Below are 17,075 nucleotides of genomic sequence, written 5' to 3'. Positions count from 1 at the left end.
ATGTCTAAATATCCCACCACTTTTTTTACATTAATACACATCGGTTCCTTAGATTAAATAAAAACTGTATAGAGAAATTTTTTTAAACCTTAGGATGGATAAAATGCTTCACGGAAGTAAATTATAAAATGTCACTTATTGTTAACTATATCAGAATAATCATTAGTGGAACAAAAACACAGTAGTAAATACCTCAGTAGGTAATTTCATAACATTTTATCAATGGAAATATTTGAATAACTTGAGTAGAGAATTTAACAACTGCTTAAGAATTTCACAACTTTTACTAGTGACCCAGCAGTGACAAGCAATCTCAGAGTTATCCAGATATACATCAGTTCCAGAGCTAAATTTGTTATTTCATCGTTGCGCTATCAAAAATAGTAAATAATTCAACAATGAAAATTATGTATTAAGTAAACCCTTTTTTCATGTTACACTTTAAAGGTAATAAATATTACAGGAGGAGATGCCAATAGTTAATCTTTTAGATTTCATAGATCATGTTGGTTTCATAAAACAAGCACGAAAATATTGGGGAATATCTTATTCAGTGTCTAATTGTAATATTATTATTGATAATGGTGGCAACAATATTGATAATGGTAAAAAGACAGTTACTTACTTAATTACGCCTATCACCCCTCGTGAAAGAGCATAGACCTCCCACCAGCATTCTCTATCCAACCCTGTCCTGGGCAATCCCTTCCAGTTATTTCCACTTGCTATTCATCCTTCTCATATCTGCTTCCAATTCCCAATCTAGTGTGTTCTTCAGCCTTCCTCCTCTCCATTTCCCTTCACGATTACAAGTTAGGGCTTGCTTCAAGATGCAGTTTGGTGATTTCCTTAATATATGTCCTATCCACTTCCAACATCTTTTCGTAATTTCCCCCACATCTGCAAACTGGTTTGTCCTCTCTCACAGAAGGCAGTTGCTGATGGTGTGCGGTCAATGGATGTTGAGTATCTTGTATAGACAACTGTTTATAAATACTTGTACTGTTTTGATGATGGTTGTAGTAGTTCTCGAAGTTCCAGCCCCATGCAGTAGAACTATCTTGACGTTCGTATTGAAGATTCTTACTTCAGTGTTGACTGACTGGTGACGAATGTCATGAATCTCTAGTCTTCTTGTCCTAATTGAATTATATGAACGAAGTTTAAATATGACCACAAGCCCACGTAATTCAACGTCGCATGTATTACGGTGTGATATTAGACGACTGGAAGTAGTTGGCAGGATATCCTTGACCTAGGTTTTGTGCTGTCTGACACTCATCATCAAGACTCCACAGGCGATTCGAATCCATGTCATGCCATCCAGTTTACTGAATGAAGGATAGAAATACTAGCAGGTGCCCCAGATCAAAATAGATGGAGATCGGTTTCAGTCCTCAAATCAATCATGGTAAATGGAATTTTCCATCTACACATTTTATGCTATAATGAGGATATAAGTGACTAACTACTAATGCAATTAATAATAGATGAATATTATAATAAAGTGGTCATTAATAACATTTTTCATAAGGCTGAAACTATCAGCCCATTACTGTTGTTTAAGCATATTCAACTTAACCCTAAAATGCATAATCTTACAAGAAAATATCCATGTTCAGTGATATAATTGTAGTGTAATCAATCGTTCACTTATTTTCAGGAAGTGTATCTAGGAGTCTATGACTATGCATAATACAGTAGATACAATAATGTTAACGAAACATAAAAATAATGCATATCAAATAAGTAGTGAATTTCATATCAAGCAGAACACCCTAATGATGTAACCATGTGTTACCACTTATGTTTCAATTTAATAAATTGGTAAGTTACTTTGAGTTCATGGTGGATTTGACAAGAAGCCAGACCATTTTATTAATCACCTAAAACAAATAAGTATTTTATAGGGTTTTCCACAATTAAATATAAGTGTGTTTCATTAGTAACTTCAAATAATCAATTTCAATAACAGATTTATAGATGATTACTTATTTCATTCATAAAAATTGCAATAAACAGTTACTGTAATCCATACTGATTTGTAGGAAATGATATTATTATCATTACTATTATTTTTATTATCACGAAAGTATTAAGAAATGGATTGATTGAAGTTAGATATTAACACCATTGGATGCCGGCTCAGTAGTCTATCGGTCAAGTGCTCGCGCGCGAGATTGGTAGGTCCTGGGTTCGAATTTCGCGAGGCGGGATCGTGAATGAGCACTGCCAAGGAGTCCCACAATAGGACGAAACGGTCGTCCAGTGCCTCCAGGTTTCTCATGGTGGTCTAGCTTCAATTGACTCATGATTTCAACTATACATAAAAAAATAATCATACGATAGTTTAATGACTGACTAAGCTTCTGACACAACCAAAAGTACTAATTCTCTATGAATAAAAATCGCATTCAACAAAACGCTAGTTAAAATATAGCCAACTGATTTTTTCAGTCGACAGATAATTCCCATATAAACATTAAAAACACGAAGCTCGACAACAGGATCTCTTTTCAATGAATTTACTATCAAGCTGTACAATCATATATATATGAAATTTTTTTTTGTTAAGGTACTAATTCCTTGAGGAAATGTGAGCTTTATTTATTTTTTACACCTCTATGATCTTTAATGACCTTTTAATTATTGTAACAAAAACACTTTAATCATCTTATTACATTCAGGTTATAATTTGTTACCAACCTATAAAGTCTATTGTTATTATTCGTATTACGTAATCCAGTATTACAATCTCTCTACTACATCATCTTGGTTATTCCTTGTTCAAATTTCTTCATGGAACTAGTACTTTAACAAAAGAAAAATTTCATTTAGATACGATTGTACAGCTTAATAACAATTAATTTTTAACGGTTCAAAATAACTGTTTTGTTTAACTGACTGTTAGTTTTTTCAAATTCATTTTGAGGATAAAGGATTCCATTTAATTTTAGACGTAATTTGTCAAAACTTGTCATGATATAACTCAATATTCTATCGGAAAACGTGAAAATAAGTGTTTTTTTGGCATCTTTAATGTAATTTTAGCCACCTTAGTTTGTAATATTAAAGTAAAACAAACCAGTGAAACATAAAAAACCTATTTCACTTTGTAGTCTGAACTATAAATGCACCTCACTGACAGTGAGACCAGTTTGGACAAATTTCTGGTTTCTATAAAATTAGTGATGATTATTATTAACTTCAGAAGGGGGGTTTGTGGAGATTTTAGTAATTTTATATAGTTAAGATCACGAGTCAATTGAAGCTAGACCACTACGGAAAACCTGGAAGCACTGGACGGCCGTTTCCTCCTATTGTGGTGGGTCCTGGGTTTGAATCTCCCGAGGTGGGATCGTGGATGGGCACTGCTGAGGAGTCCCACAATAGGACGAAAGGGCCGTCCAGTGCTTCCAGGTTTTCCACGGTGTTCTAGCTTCAATTGACTCATGATCTCAACTATATAATATTATTAACTTTACAAAATATGTAAGAAGGAAGAATTCTTTGATGAAAACTTCTTAATTTATCTTCACTACTTCAGACTATCAATTAATAAATTTCTAATTTAAAAGACCCTGTAATTGGATTTCCTTATCAACCTTCTATCTGTCAACAAACGATAAAGCCGTACTTTGAATCTATACGAATATTCAATAATATTAGAACGAATAGTTAGACGGAAATTGGACACTAAGTATTTTGAATCGGTTAAATAAAAAAAAATGAGTCATATTATGAAACGCATTACAAGATTGAACGGTGTTTAACCAATAATCCAACTGCTTTTGTCCATATATCATCACAACAACATTGATCGGTTGATAATTTCACTAAAATACAACAAAAAACATTGTACACATTTATACAATAAACAGGTTGCACAGAGAAAGAATAATTGTAGTGGAAAAACTATTTTTTGGATCATTACAACTAAATCAATAATTACTTTTATTGATTACAGATTGGCACTAGTTTTACCAAACAAATGGGACATAAGATTACAGAATACAATATAGAAATATCTAAAAATGACCTCGTTTTAGTCCACTTATCGTTTAGGGGAATTTTTCACTTCTCTTCCCTCTGAAAAATCATTAAAACGCATGTTAAACATAGTATTAACGAAAACAATTTGTGTTAAGAAATCTTGACAAGTTCACTCCACATGTATTGAACAATTTTTATTAAACCTATAAAATAAGATACCTATCTGTGGTATAGACACACATGTAACACTGATTGGCAAAATCTTAAAGTACACATATTTAGGTAGAAAAAATTGTATTAACTAATGGAAATAATGAAACTAAACAACATTTCTTTTTACAGTAGTTTACATCATAAATTTAATCCAGTTAAACAACTAATAAAAACAAAAGAAGTACTGAACAACTGTTTAGGATGAATTTCAGACATTATGTCTGTTTAAAACTATTCTATAATAAATTGGGTACATCGACATCAATTATAAAAGTATTCACTATTTGAATAACAAGTAGTAGTCAATGTTTCAATAGCTTATGAGTATGATTTTCCCCATGACTTATTTTTACATACCAAAAACTAAGTGTATCAATGATAAAATAATTGAATTTCCTAATTCGATCCAAATCATTAATCCCTAAATAATCATTTCTATTTTACAGAACTCTCTGAAGTTATATACAAATGACTGTTCTTTAAGTTCACTTAAATCTATCCTAGCAATATTCAAAGTCTTTGAACAATGACCAATGGGATAAGGGAAAATAACTTGGAAAAACAGCTTCGATCTGTAAAGTTGACTTATAGTGATTCCATGATTGTTGTTCAATCAAACGTTTCTGTTTATTTTAACAAACAAAGTTTTAAAAACAACATAGGCTTTCATAAATATTCTGTTTGTACCTTGAATAACAGTATCGCTGAGATAAGAACACACTTATTCATACTTCTATTCTGTGTTAATTACACACGGATTGAGCTCCACAGTCACGGTTTCTCACTAGAACTTCAGTTAACCACCTCAGACAATGGATGAAGGGTTGGGCAAGATCATGGATCGATTGAGATTAGACATTAATATTGTCGGATGCCGGTTCAGTGGTCTACAGATTGAGCGTTCGCGAGAGAGGCCGAAGGTCCTGGGTTCGAGTCCAGCCTGTGGAATCGTGAATGCGCATTGGTGAAGAGTTCCATATTGGTGCTTTCAGGTTTCCAATGGTGTTCTATCTTAGATCAACTCGTTAATTTAAAATACAGATGTTTGTTTAGCTATTTCCTGTGAAAATTACATATTTTAAGAATTAAATTACTTAGTGAACATTTTCCCCAACTTTGCATTTTATGCATTCTATTCAGATTGCTGAAGATTAATGAATTTAGAAACAACTACTGTCTTAGTTCATTTGCTGAAATGTAAAAGCAAGTATATGACCTAAATTTATCTAACTTAGAGCTAATTTAAGAGTCATGATTAGTTGTAAAATTATCTTATTTATATGGACACTTGGGCTACATTTGGAGCTATCAACCATTTGGAGTTAGAATAATTCTGTTGTTAATTAGGGAGAATACATTTTACCTCGTGCTGACGGCAACTCAGCTTTTTATCTAGTGAAACTGCATTTTGAGTCAGTGATTTTTGGTTGTTCAATTATTATTTGACCAATAGTCAACTTTAATTTCTCTCAATAATCCAGTTCTTTTAAGATAATTGAGTATATTATAGCAAATATAAACTCAATTCGCATTATTTCTTGTATCAGTTTGACAAATAATAAAAATTATGAAATTAATTATGTTATAAATTGATTGTAAACGGATTATTAGTATGTCTTAGGCATTCCTTTCTAGTTATATCCGATTTTTGTTCATTTTCTCATGTCTGTCTCCATTTCTCGGAGTAATGTGTTCTTTGGTCTTCAAGATTCCATGTGAGGGCTTGCCTTGTGGTGCAGTTAAATGCTTTCCTCAATGTGTGTCATATCCACTTTCAGCTCTTCTTCCTGATTTCTTACTCCGTTGAAATCTGTTTTGTTCTATCCCACAGTTGGTTGTTGTTGATAGTGTCTGGTCAATAGATCGGAAGTATTTTGCGTAGACAACTGTTAATAAACACCTGTATCTTCTGGACGATAGCTTTCATAGTCCCTTCTTGATAATTGCGACTAAATTCTATCTGTTAACGTTACAATATGGAGTTTTCTCAATATATTTCACAGCAAAATGCACATTTAGAGCACATTCACTGAGCGATTACCGAATGCATTCATCTAATTTAAATCAACTGATCAATATTATTTGGTTCATTTATTTACGTTTAGTCTTGACATCGGTTGCACTAATTTCTAAGCTTTAAATATCATACCATCATACAATGAGACCATGGATAGCTTCAATTGACTATTCGTGCGCATAATACAATTGGGTATTTTTTGTCTTAGTGGATCGCTAAATAATGTTGTTTTAGTAGCTGTAATAAAACATCTTAAATACCATCACTAATTTAAAAGAACTCTTGGTGCAAAACATTATGTCTAGTAACCAAAGTTCGATATCCGTTCGATATTATCCTTAAACTTCGTATATTGTTCGTCCTGATAACCGTTACTAGATAACGCCCCAATGCGTTGTATAAATCAGAAGGCGAATACGAAGTGTTGATTTGCATTTATTATTGGACCACACACAGATATCCAAAATTACAGGCACGTTTAAACAAGCATGAAGGAGTAGTGCCGCAAAGCAAGAGAGTGAGAGTGCGAGTCGAATGAGCGAGCGATCGAGTCATAGAGTCAACGAGTAAGCGAGTCAATGAACAGGATTAAGATGTACATATACATACAAATGGAAATGCATGAATCATCGAATCAATTAAGCGACTAATAGTAAGGCTAGCAGAATGAATATATGCGTAGGCAGTAAGCAATGCTCAAGCATATATATTTATACAAGTGCAACATAATGAAGGTACAATAGTATAGATAGGTTGTTATTGTACGAATGACTGTCCCTTAAATAAGTTAACAAAAGGGCTTAACCAAATTAGATATGAACAAACTCAATTGCACGTGAGCTGCTATAAACTTCTTATTAAGTTTAAGATTATAACAATAATATATGACAGAATAGTCATAGATTTAAAAGATTGTATTAGTAACTAAATCTGAAGACAGAAAAAGTCTACTTAATTCATTCAGTTATAGCAAATTTTAAGAAGTCTTAATAACATTATAATCAATTCATCCACTTTTCCTACAGATAATTAAACTGCTAACAATAATAGTCGAAATAACAATATCATTGATATGATGAATAAGTACTTAATTGATTGAAGTCCCATTGCAATATCAAAGTGATCGTTTTCAATTGTATATTATTTACAATCCAAGTTTAAAATGAAGTAGTTTCATAATGACTGAGTAAATTAGTTATGTCAGTTGATTATATACAGTTTATTTTATAATATCATTAATATGTATTCATGAAGTAAGTTATCAATCATTAATATCAAGTACTACTTAATTTAATATAAATAAGTGTAACAGTTAATTAGTATAAATCATGTAAAAATTATTTTCATAGTTGAAAGCATGAGTCAATTGAAGCTAGACCACCACCGAAAACCTGGAAGCACTGGACGTCCGTTTCGTCCTATTGCGGGACTCCTCAGCAGTGCGCATCCACGATCCCGCCTGGTGAGCGAGATTCGAACCCAGGACCTACCAGTCTCGAGCCAGAGCACTTAACCGATAGACCACTGAGCCGGCATCCAACGGCGTTAATGTCTGACTTCAACCAATCCACGAAATTGAGAAATCATTCACCATTGTCTTCAGAGCGTTACTATCTCACAACAGACCTGGTTGAAAATTAGTATTTATTTTGATATATAATAAATCTTCATCAAACTCCTTCATACTCTTATTTGCCTAGTGTATGATTCATATTTTCCAATAGTATGTGCCAGTTTTTCGATGTTATATCAATAACCATTAAAAGATTTTGTCTATCATAAACATAGAAGATTAATTAACTCATAGAAATATATGTTTTCAAACCTTTATTTTTGACATTAAAATGAACTGTATCTTCTTTAGTTAAGCCAAAACCATGGAAAAATATAAATAAATATTAACTAATGATCAAGTTTGTTGTTACCATTGTAAATTATGGACATTATTTTAAATTTAAATTTAAGAATTACTTAGAAAACACTTTAAAATCATGAATGGTTACTCAATTAATTTTATTATCGGCTCCAACATATTTTAGACAAATCTGGAATCTTATTCGTTGAATACAGGAAAAAAGAACCAGGGTAACAGTACTTCCTAAACATTAACAGAAAAAAAAAATCAAATTGATACACTTTTATTATGTCAATGATCAGCATCAATGACAAGTAAGTATTTATTTAACTTCCATGTAAAACACTCTACTAATCTCTGATTATATCCACCTATAAACAATAACTCATCTGTAACAAACATTAATGTAAGCTGAAAAGAGACTTTAAAAATATGAGTAGATAAATGATTTGTTTTAAGTTTAGATTTAGTTTTTAAAAAAATGAAGGTTAACGATGGTTGAATCAGTGGTTTAATTATTCAACATACTTCATATTATCATCTTATATTGTATGAATCTGATCCAATATTACTTATTTACGTTGAGCCACACAGGCAGTACCATTAATTCTTGCAAGTAAGAATAGTTCTCATTATCAAATATTACATCTTTATGTATTTAATAAGCTTTATATTTTTCACTACTTATTATATTCTCTTGTGAAATTAGTTGAAATATTAACCTTAAGAATTATGAATAAATTGAATCCTCGTGTAACCCAAATTAATCCGTATCAATCTAAAGTATAATCATAATTCTATTAAATAATATATAAAATCTGGTAAAATTATATTAGATTGTTGAGAATCATTGTATTATATTAGAGTCTTGTAAGTGATGCTCCATTCTTCATGTTCATTTTAACGTCATCACAATCATTATTAATATTACTATTACTATTATTATTAGCGACTTTATTCAATATTATATTTTTGGTACAATATAGAATTCTCAGCACAAAGTATTTCATTAAGTTTCTTTTTCTTATATCTTGATCGATCCTGACGATAAATATTGATTGGTCGCCAGTTAGATGTTAGCAGTTCAGGAATAGACATCCGATTAATGTATATTTTTTTCAATGCAACTTGCATACGATGATATTGATTGAGCTCTTTAGTAACTTGTACAGCAAAATGTCGTTAACTTTTTAGAAATGCACCTGAATAGGTTATGCGACTAATAGGCACAATGATGTGTCAAAACAAACAAGAAAACAGATAACTTGTAAAAATATTCAAATAGCAGGAACAGGTAGCCCAGATATTAAAGTAGGCCGCCTTGTTGTTTTACATTTTAGAAATTTTTAAAATTTACTAGTAGTTGAATGTTTCATTTTTGTTTGTGTTCAAATAATAGTTGATTATTTCTATATTTGAAAAAACAATAAGGCTACTACTACTACTACAGTACTTAGCACTTACCGTAGTACTTACGTACCGTAATTTATTTTAATTGCAACCCTTTTTTGTAATACACTAAGTTTCATTTTCTATTTCTGTAACAAATGAAATACATGTTTTATCGAACAAAAATGTATTTAATAAAGAAAAAAACAACATGGAAATACAGATGATTATTTTATTATCATTATTAGCATTATTATTCCCCCTATAAACTTGTTAAGCGGCGATTAGTCAATCAATTAGATAACATTATCGACTTAAATGAGTAGTATAATCTAAACTGTTTGTATCTGCTAGTATTTTCAACTACAAAAAATTGTCACCGTTTTTATCATACAAAAGGAATTAATAACAGGAAATAAGTAGTTACATTTTAACTTTGATATTATGTAATCAGTCTTACAAGTTTTATTCTAAATAGCAAATTTTTTTATTGCAAAGGTATATTTTCACGTCAATAAAGTAACTTCGAAATTATTTATTTTTAACACTGGTGTTCATAAACTGTTTATTCCGATATTAAGTAGTTAGAGTTAGTCGACATAAAACTCTAGATCTAGGCTTTATGTCACTTGACATTCTTCAGGGAAGTATACCTGTTACCTTGAAGGAAATGGTGCTACAACGTGGATTCAAAGACATATCACACAGACTAACACTCTGAGACATTACCGTTATGCCAATATGGCCTAAGGTAACTTTTCATAAAACTAATATATTTACAACTGATTGATCACTGAGTAGTGACTAATGTCATAATTGTCTGGTACTTTCGTGTAAATCAAATTCTGTCGATCATTTTAGTAAAATCACTTTATGTTTGGTTCTCTAGTTTGCGTGGAAAAGATTGACAAACCCTCCTTTCTGCTATACACGAAAAGATATCATCTTTAATCTTAAAAGCAAATACTTTTAAATAAATGTAACAGTAGGCTTATCATTAAATAATATTATATACCTTAACCACTATAAATCTATGACAATTTTGGATTTCATCTTTTTAGCATAAGTACAAAGCTACTAGTATTGGAAAGACCTGAAAAATGTCAGCATTTTAGAGGAAGAAGCATTAACTAGTGCTTACACTGGTACAAACCTAGTGAGTCCCTCACTCAGAAAAAAGTGAATCATAAATATGTAGTGTCAGGTCATCAAACACTTACGACATAAAGCTTTTAACAGCTCAGCGGTGGCGACGTAAAATAACCAATTAACGATTTATTTGTCTCTATAGATGTCCGTTATACCGTCAAATCAGTATCTGAACAAAATCATATTGCAAACAATTAATTCTCAGCTTTTAATACGTTACCGGTTTCTGAAACGTAAATTAATATAATTGTACAAGGAAGTAATACATGAAAACAGGACAGTAATAAGAGATACGATAAAATGAATAACGATTAGTAAGAGTTATACTTACAAGTATATATAGTCAAATCAAATCACTTCACACTAAGGTCAAAGTGAGTCAGTAGTGAACGTTTAAAGGTGAGGTAAGTTTAATCGCTTTAGTTATGATTATACTGATAACGGATAAGATTTATTTTCATGAGATATGGTTGTTCCAAATAAAACAAACTATGATAGTTTACTTTCTTTTGACATATACACTAATAACTTCATCTAATATGCTTTTAAAACCTTCCTCATTAATGTATTCAATTTAAAAAAAAACAGTATTATGTTTGGAGTATGTATTAAAAGTTGAAAAGAAGGATGATATATCTATTTTTTTGCATAACCTATTCAGAACATACAATTTCTTTAAATCAACAAGCATTTTAAGTTGAAGCTATGGAATGTAATACTGAACTTTTAGTTACCTGTTTATGTACACACATTGCAAATAATTTGTAGAAATCATAAATAAAAATCAAAATACCAATAATGTAATTGTATAATATAATGTTTAACAACAATGTCTTGCCTTACTTACCTAGTCACTTACGTCTGTTACCCACAATGGAGCATAGGCCACCACCCAGCATTCTCCAACCCACTCTGTCATGGGTATTCTTTCCTAGTTCTATCCAATTTTCGTTCATTTTCTCATGTCTGTCTCCATTTCTCGGAGTAATGTGTTCTTTGGTCTTCAAGATTCCATGTGAGGGCTTGCCTTGTGATGCAGTTAAATGCTTTCCTCAATGTGTGTCATATCCACTTTCAGCTCTTCTTCCTGATTTCTTACTCCGTTGAAATCTGTTTTGTTCTCACCCACAGTAGGTTGTTGTTGATAGTGTCTTGTCAACGGATCCGCAGTATTTTGCGTAGACAACTGTTAATAAACACCTGTATCTTCTGGATGATTGCTTTCGTAGTTCCCCAGGTTTATGCCCCATACAGTAGAACTGTCTTCACATTCGTATTGAATTAAATTTTCAATGTCTTGCTTATTTGATACATTTTGATTAAATAAAATATCTTAATGAAAACTTCAGCTTATACATTTTTCAATTGTAACAGTTTGTTAGTTAAATTAGATTGAACTGTTATAAGTGATCCGAATATATTTGAAGCAAATTAGGGCTTTAGAAAATAACAAGGTTGACTGACTTCCACTACTCTTCAAATAAATTACTGTTAGCTTAACTAAATATGAATAAAATTTTGGAACTTTTAAAAATAAAATTACAGATCTAGCTTTTGCTTAAAATCTGTTAAGTATCTGTTTTCAATTGACAATAGTCGTTTATTAGAGTGGAGTTGTAGTTGATCTAAGTGTAAGTTTTTCAAATCCTTTAATTAGTTCATACTGGGTTTCATTATATTTCACTGAAAATGAAGACTTATTATACTTTGTTGTTCAACTGTGGTGAAAAATATACTTGGTTACTAAATGAATTAACTCTGAGACTATAATTTACGGATGAACCAATTAGACTTAAGATGACAGACCTTCAATTTTGGCGCTAAATTCATTCACTCATCTGGTTAAATATCATTTCGGCATTATATCTGATTTCAGTTAGTGATGAAAATATTAAATTTAATTCCTAACTCTAACGTTCAACTGTAAATCCTAATCCTAATTCTCCACACTAATATATATCCCTCATTTAAACCTAGTAAGTTGGTGGATATCCTAAGGTCACCTTAGCGTTGCTCAAAGGTCGTCCATAAATTATAGTCTCACTGGGATATCTAAATTCTTTGAAAATATTTTGCTGTCAGGTTCAGTGAAAGTCTTCAATTCTAAGCTATGAAATTAATAGATGAAGAATAAATTATTCACAGACCATAGTTGAAGATTAGTAACTGTATAAAAGTATTCATTTGTTTCATATCATTATCATCATTCAAAACAAAAATTCTGTATGAATTTTTAAATGAAAATACTATCTTGACATATTTTGAAAAAAAAACATACAGATCACCGTATTTGGGCGCCGAGTTGGTGTAAGACATTAAATAGGTATAATATATTTGTAAAATCTCAGTGAATGAATTTGAAGTAAATCCAACGTTTCGCCTGGCAATCTGGTCCAAGCTTTTTCAAGGCGAAACGTTGGATTTACTTCAAATTCATTCACTGAGATTTTACAAATATATTATACCTATTTAATGTCATACAGATCACCCTTTTGTTTTACTTCTAATTAGGTAAATATCATGATCATATTTCAATGCTTTGGTAACAAACATCTATTTATGGGATACGCATAGATACATTTTAGTTTCTTTTTTCTGTGTGTATGTAAAACAACTGAAACTAATTTCATCTATTGTCCTATTAACAAAACAGAAAAACAAACATAACAAAAAAAGGATAATAAATTCAAAATATATGTAGAATACCTTTGTCCTTAAAATGAAACATTTAACAAACACAGTTACAAATAGAGAATCTAATGTGATAAATGTCACTTAGGATTTCATAGAAATTGTTTTACAACTATTATCTACTAATAAATGTACTACCAGCACTACTATAACTAACGCCAAAGTGTGATTAACTCACATGAACCACGGTATAGATGATGATCACTGTTTATAGCATGTATATATAACCTTTTATGGTTCATTTTTAAACTACACATGAGTGACAACACTAAGACAAGTAAATTTACAAATTTGCTCGACATCAATTAAAGAGCTTATCAATTAAGAAAATTTCCATCTTGATTAATGATCAGTAGAATATGTTCAGTGTTATTTATCATTACAATCATGATCTTCAAACAGATTTATAATGCACGGTAGTATTCTCTGATCAGTGACTAATGACTATTTTACCACGTTCTTTTTGATTTTACATTATAGGTATATATGCTGGAGCATGGTCTAAGGGTATGCGTCAAGGTCTTGGTGTTCGTCGTTCAGCGCCCTACGCCCTAGCAGCTGAATTTAATCGCACAGTACGCGCAGCTCAATCGCAAAATAGTTTACCATCTGGAACAGATTCAGAACGCGGTTGGAAAGGTACAAATAGCTCCGGAGGTGGAAGTGGTGGCGATGTCAGGAACAGCGCAGAAAGAGGTCGACCAGATGAAAGAAGAAGTGGGTTTGTTTTGCGTGCTACATCTTGTCCTTTGCCATCTTCCCTATCAAACAATTCGAGAAGTAGCTCTTCAGGTTATCGAAGTGCTACTCCAACAACAGAGAAGAAATCCATCTTCAAACGGAGTATCTTTCGAAAGTTAAGGAAACAAAAGTCAACTGGTGATTTATCGATGGTTGGAGGAAGATCAATTGGTGCGTTTTCTACTTGTGGTGGAAGTGGCGGTTTATTTCATAGTCGTGGACGTCGACCAGGTGGGTCACTACGATCGAACATCAGTACTTCAAGTCAGATAACAACAAACTCATTTGGTCGTGGTGATGTTAAGGCTGTAGGGAACGGCGGTCAAGGGCTCCACGAATTCATGGAAGAACCATTAGGACCTAATGTTACTGAGACCTACAGTGGTCAGTGGAATGAGGATAGACGTTCAGGATACGGTGTTGCTGAACGATCTGACGGATTACGTTATGCAGGAGAATGGTTCAACAATAAAAAGGATGGATATGGAACTACTTATCGTACAGATGGAACCAAAGAAGAAGGAAGATATAAAGAAAATATACTTGTTCAAGCTTTAAACAGAAAAAGTAAATTATTTATGCTTCGGCATACAAAGTTAAGAGACGCTATAGAAGAAGCAGTAAAAAATGCTGAAGATGCAGCAAAGAAAGCTCAAGAAAGTTCATATGAATCAGCCTTTCAGAGGTAATTTGAAATATTCTCTTTTTAAATCGTCTACAATCTAGCATATATTGTTTGTTTTAATACATTCATAAAATGATCTTTCCATTAGTGAACAAATTCAATAGAAAGTTTAGTCAATAGTTCTCCATACTTTTTTCCTAAGATTCTTAAACAATTACTGAAACGAGCTGTAAACAATGTCAATTAAAGAACAAACTGTCTATTTTTGATGAATTTGCCAAATATTTCTAGAAATATTCAACTTACAAGTTAGACATAAACTAGGAGAAGATTATCAGAACTATATGATGTATTTGCTCAATATAAGTTTATCAAGGGAATTTAATTTATTGTAAGCGTTTACTAATTAATTTTCTAATAAATTACACTAATATTTTATACAATAGATATAAATAGATAACTATACACTACAATAATGAGTTCATAATCTGTATTCTGATGACTTACTTGTTAGAACACTCAACTCTAAACATTGGAGTAAATGTTCTAACATCATCCAAAAACTTTAAAAGGTTCTTTTCATAATCTTATAATCTGATTGCATTTATTAGTTGATGGTAGATAGTTTACAAAATGTTATGGAAAATTATGGATTGAAGATGAAAATAAGTAAAAAAAATAACGAAATCTAAAAGATGTTAATCTAAGACTACTTTATGATGTGGCTGATTAGATTCAAAAGTGACACTAATTCCGGAGCTGACACGTCAGCTCTTGAAAACATGTCAACTATTATAATATTCTATTCCTCTAAATTTCTCATACTGGTAAAATTGTGTAACCTGATAATTAACATTAATTGAGGGATTATTTGGTTCTTCAGATCATGAACTTTGAAAACAGCCAGAACTAATATATGTTGATTTCGTTTAGGCATTAGAGCTAGTCCGGCAAAATTTAGTCAATAAAATTCGGCTAACGCAAAGAAAAAATGATATAACACTGTTTTCTTCTCATTGCCTAACTGATGTCACAATATGAAAACATACATTTCAGTTTTACAATTATCATGTAAATATCAATATTTAAACTTGATAAATGTGTACCATAAACTATGTTTATAAGTCGTTAATATTTATAAACATACAGAGCACTTAAGTCATTTTTATATAACTACAGTTTATTTTTACTGACTAAATATTAAACTGTATTTTATTCTTTGATATAATGTGAAAGTCAAAAGATGATTTCACTTTGACAAGTTTCTCCAAAAGTCAGTCAAGCAGCCAACCAGAAAATACTGAATAGTCGTTGCGTCTTTCTCTGGCAACCAGTCATATACAATGAAGAACCGGGTATACATGTGCTTCAGTTCAAGTTACGTTAGCACAGTGCGATAAAGTTACCAAGACCAATCTCTGAGAAGTAGTGATTGTGATTGTTTGAACAGCATTAGTTTGATCTTTGTCTAGGGTTACCATACTAAGAAAATTTGATGAAAGCAGAAATATTCTAACTTTTGTAAGACTTCAGTTATGAATTACATTGTTTTCAAACATACCCAATTTATTGGGAAGAATGAGTATCGTTCTGAATTCTTGGATTTCCAGTTTGAAGCTTGTATTCAATAGTTAACAAGACAGACATTCAAAATTATCCCATGGATTTAGAAGTTAATCCAAAAACCTGAATATCCCATTTTCATTATCAGAAGCAGTTTGTGGTTTCCACAGAGATTGAAGTATATGGATTGTTTGGAGTGATTAATAGACACTTCGCTAAGTTCTAAGCATTATACAACTTTATTTGTAGACTATTTATTTTTGTATCTCAATCCAGCTATTAAACTCACTAAACACATAAAATTAATTGTTATTTTACATCCATTATCTCTATACATCTTTCAAAATAATTTCATTTCTATAATTTAGAAGGCCATTATTCAGTTAACTTTCATTTGTTTTAGAGCTCAAACTGCACGAACAGTAGCAGGTACAGCTGATGCGCGTGCTCGAGAAGCACGTAAACTATCTGAAGAAGCTAGGGCAATAGCACGTGAATTTTCTCCAGAGTTCGTTCAGTTAGGTAAGTCCTATTATACTAATTCTTTCCTTAGTTTAACATGAAACTACTGTATAGAGAATAAGAAACATTTGACCGTTATACACGCCTATCTGATATGATTTTACTTTAGATTTTTAAATGAACTACAAATAGTATTCAGTCGACTAGGATGTTAACTCCGTAGACCAGAATGAGTTCTATCGTTATAAACATTCACAGTTGAAAATTCAGTTGTTCATTAGTAACATTCAAATTCTTAGTTTGAGGGTTCAAATATTGTAGGACATAACTGTGATTGTGGACACTGAAGAGCAAATAGAAAGAAAACTTTGGTAGTT

The 17,075-nt window shown here is 31.5% G+C and overlaps 1 protein-coding gene across 1 annotated transcript in view; it reads left to right on the top strand.

Moving 5' to 3' along the window:
• Positions 1 to 17,075, top strand: part of Smp_084090 (putative junctophilin) — a gene marked incomplete at its 3' end in the record, with an annotated part of 45,178 nt that overhangs the window by 10,853 nt on the left and 17,250 nt on the right. Inside the window, exons 2-3 of the mRNA XM_018789915.1 lie at positions 13,788 to 14,733; positions 16,640 to 16,758. Of these exons, the coding sequence (XP_018655310.1) occupies positions 13,788 to 14,733; positions 16,640 to 16,758 (1,065 nt within the window). The remainder of the gene's footprint in view (positions 1 to 13,787; positions 14,734 to 16,639; positions 16,759 to 17,075) is intronic.

Source organism: Schistosoma mansoni, chromosome W, assembly GCF_000237925.1.
Source record: "Schistosoma mansoni strain Puerto Rico chromosome W, complete genome".
NCBI lineage: Eukaryota > Metazoa > Platyhelminthes > Trematoda > Strigeidida > Schistosomatidae > Schistosoma > Schistosoma mansoni.
This window is presented reverse-complemented; position numbering and strand designations above follow the sequence as displayed.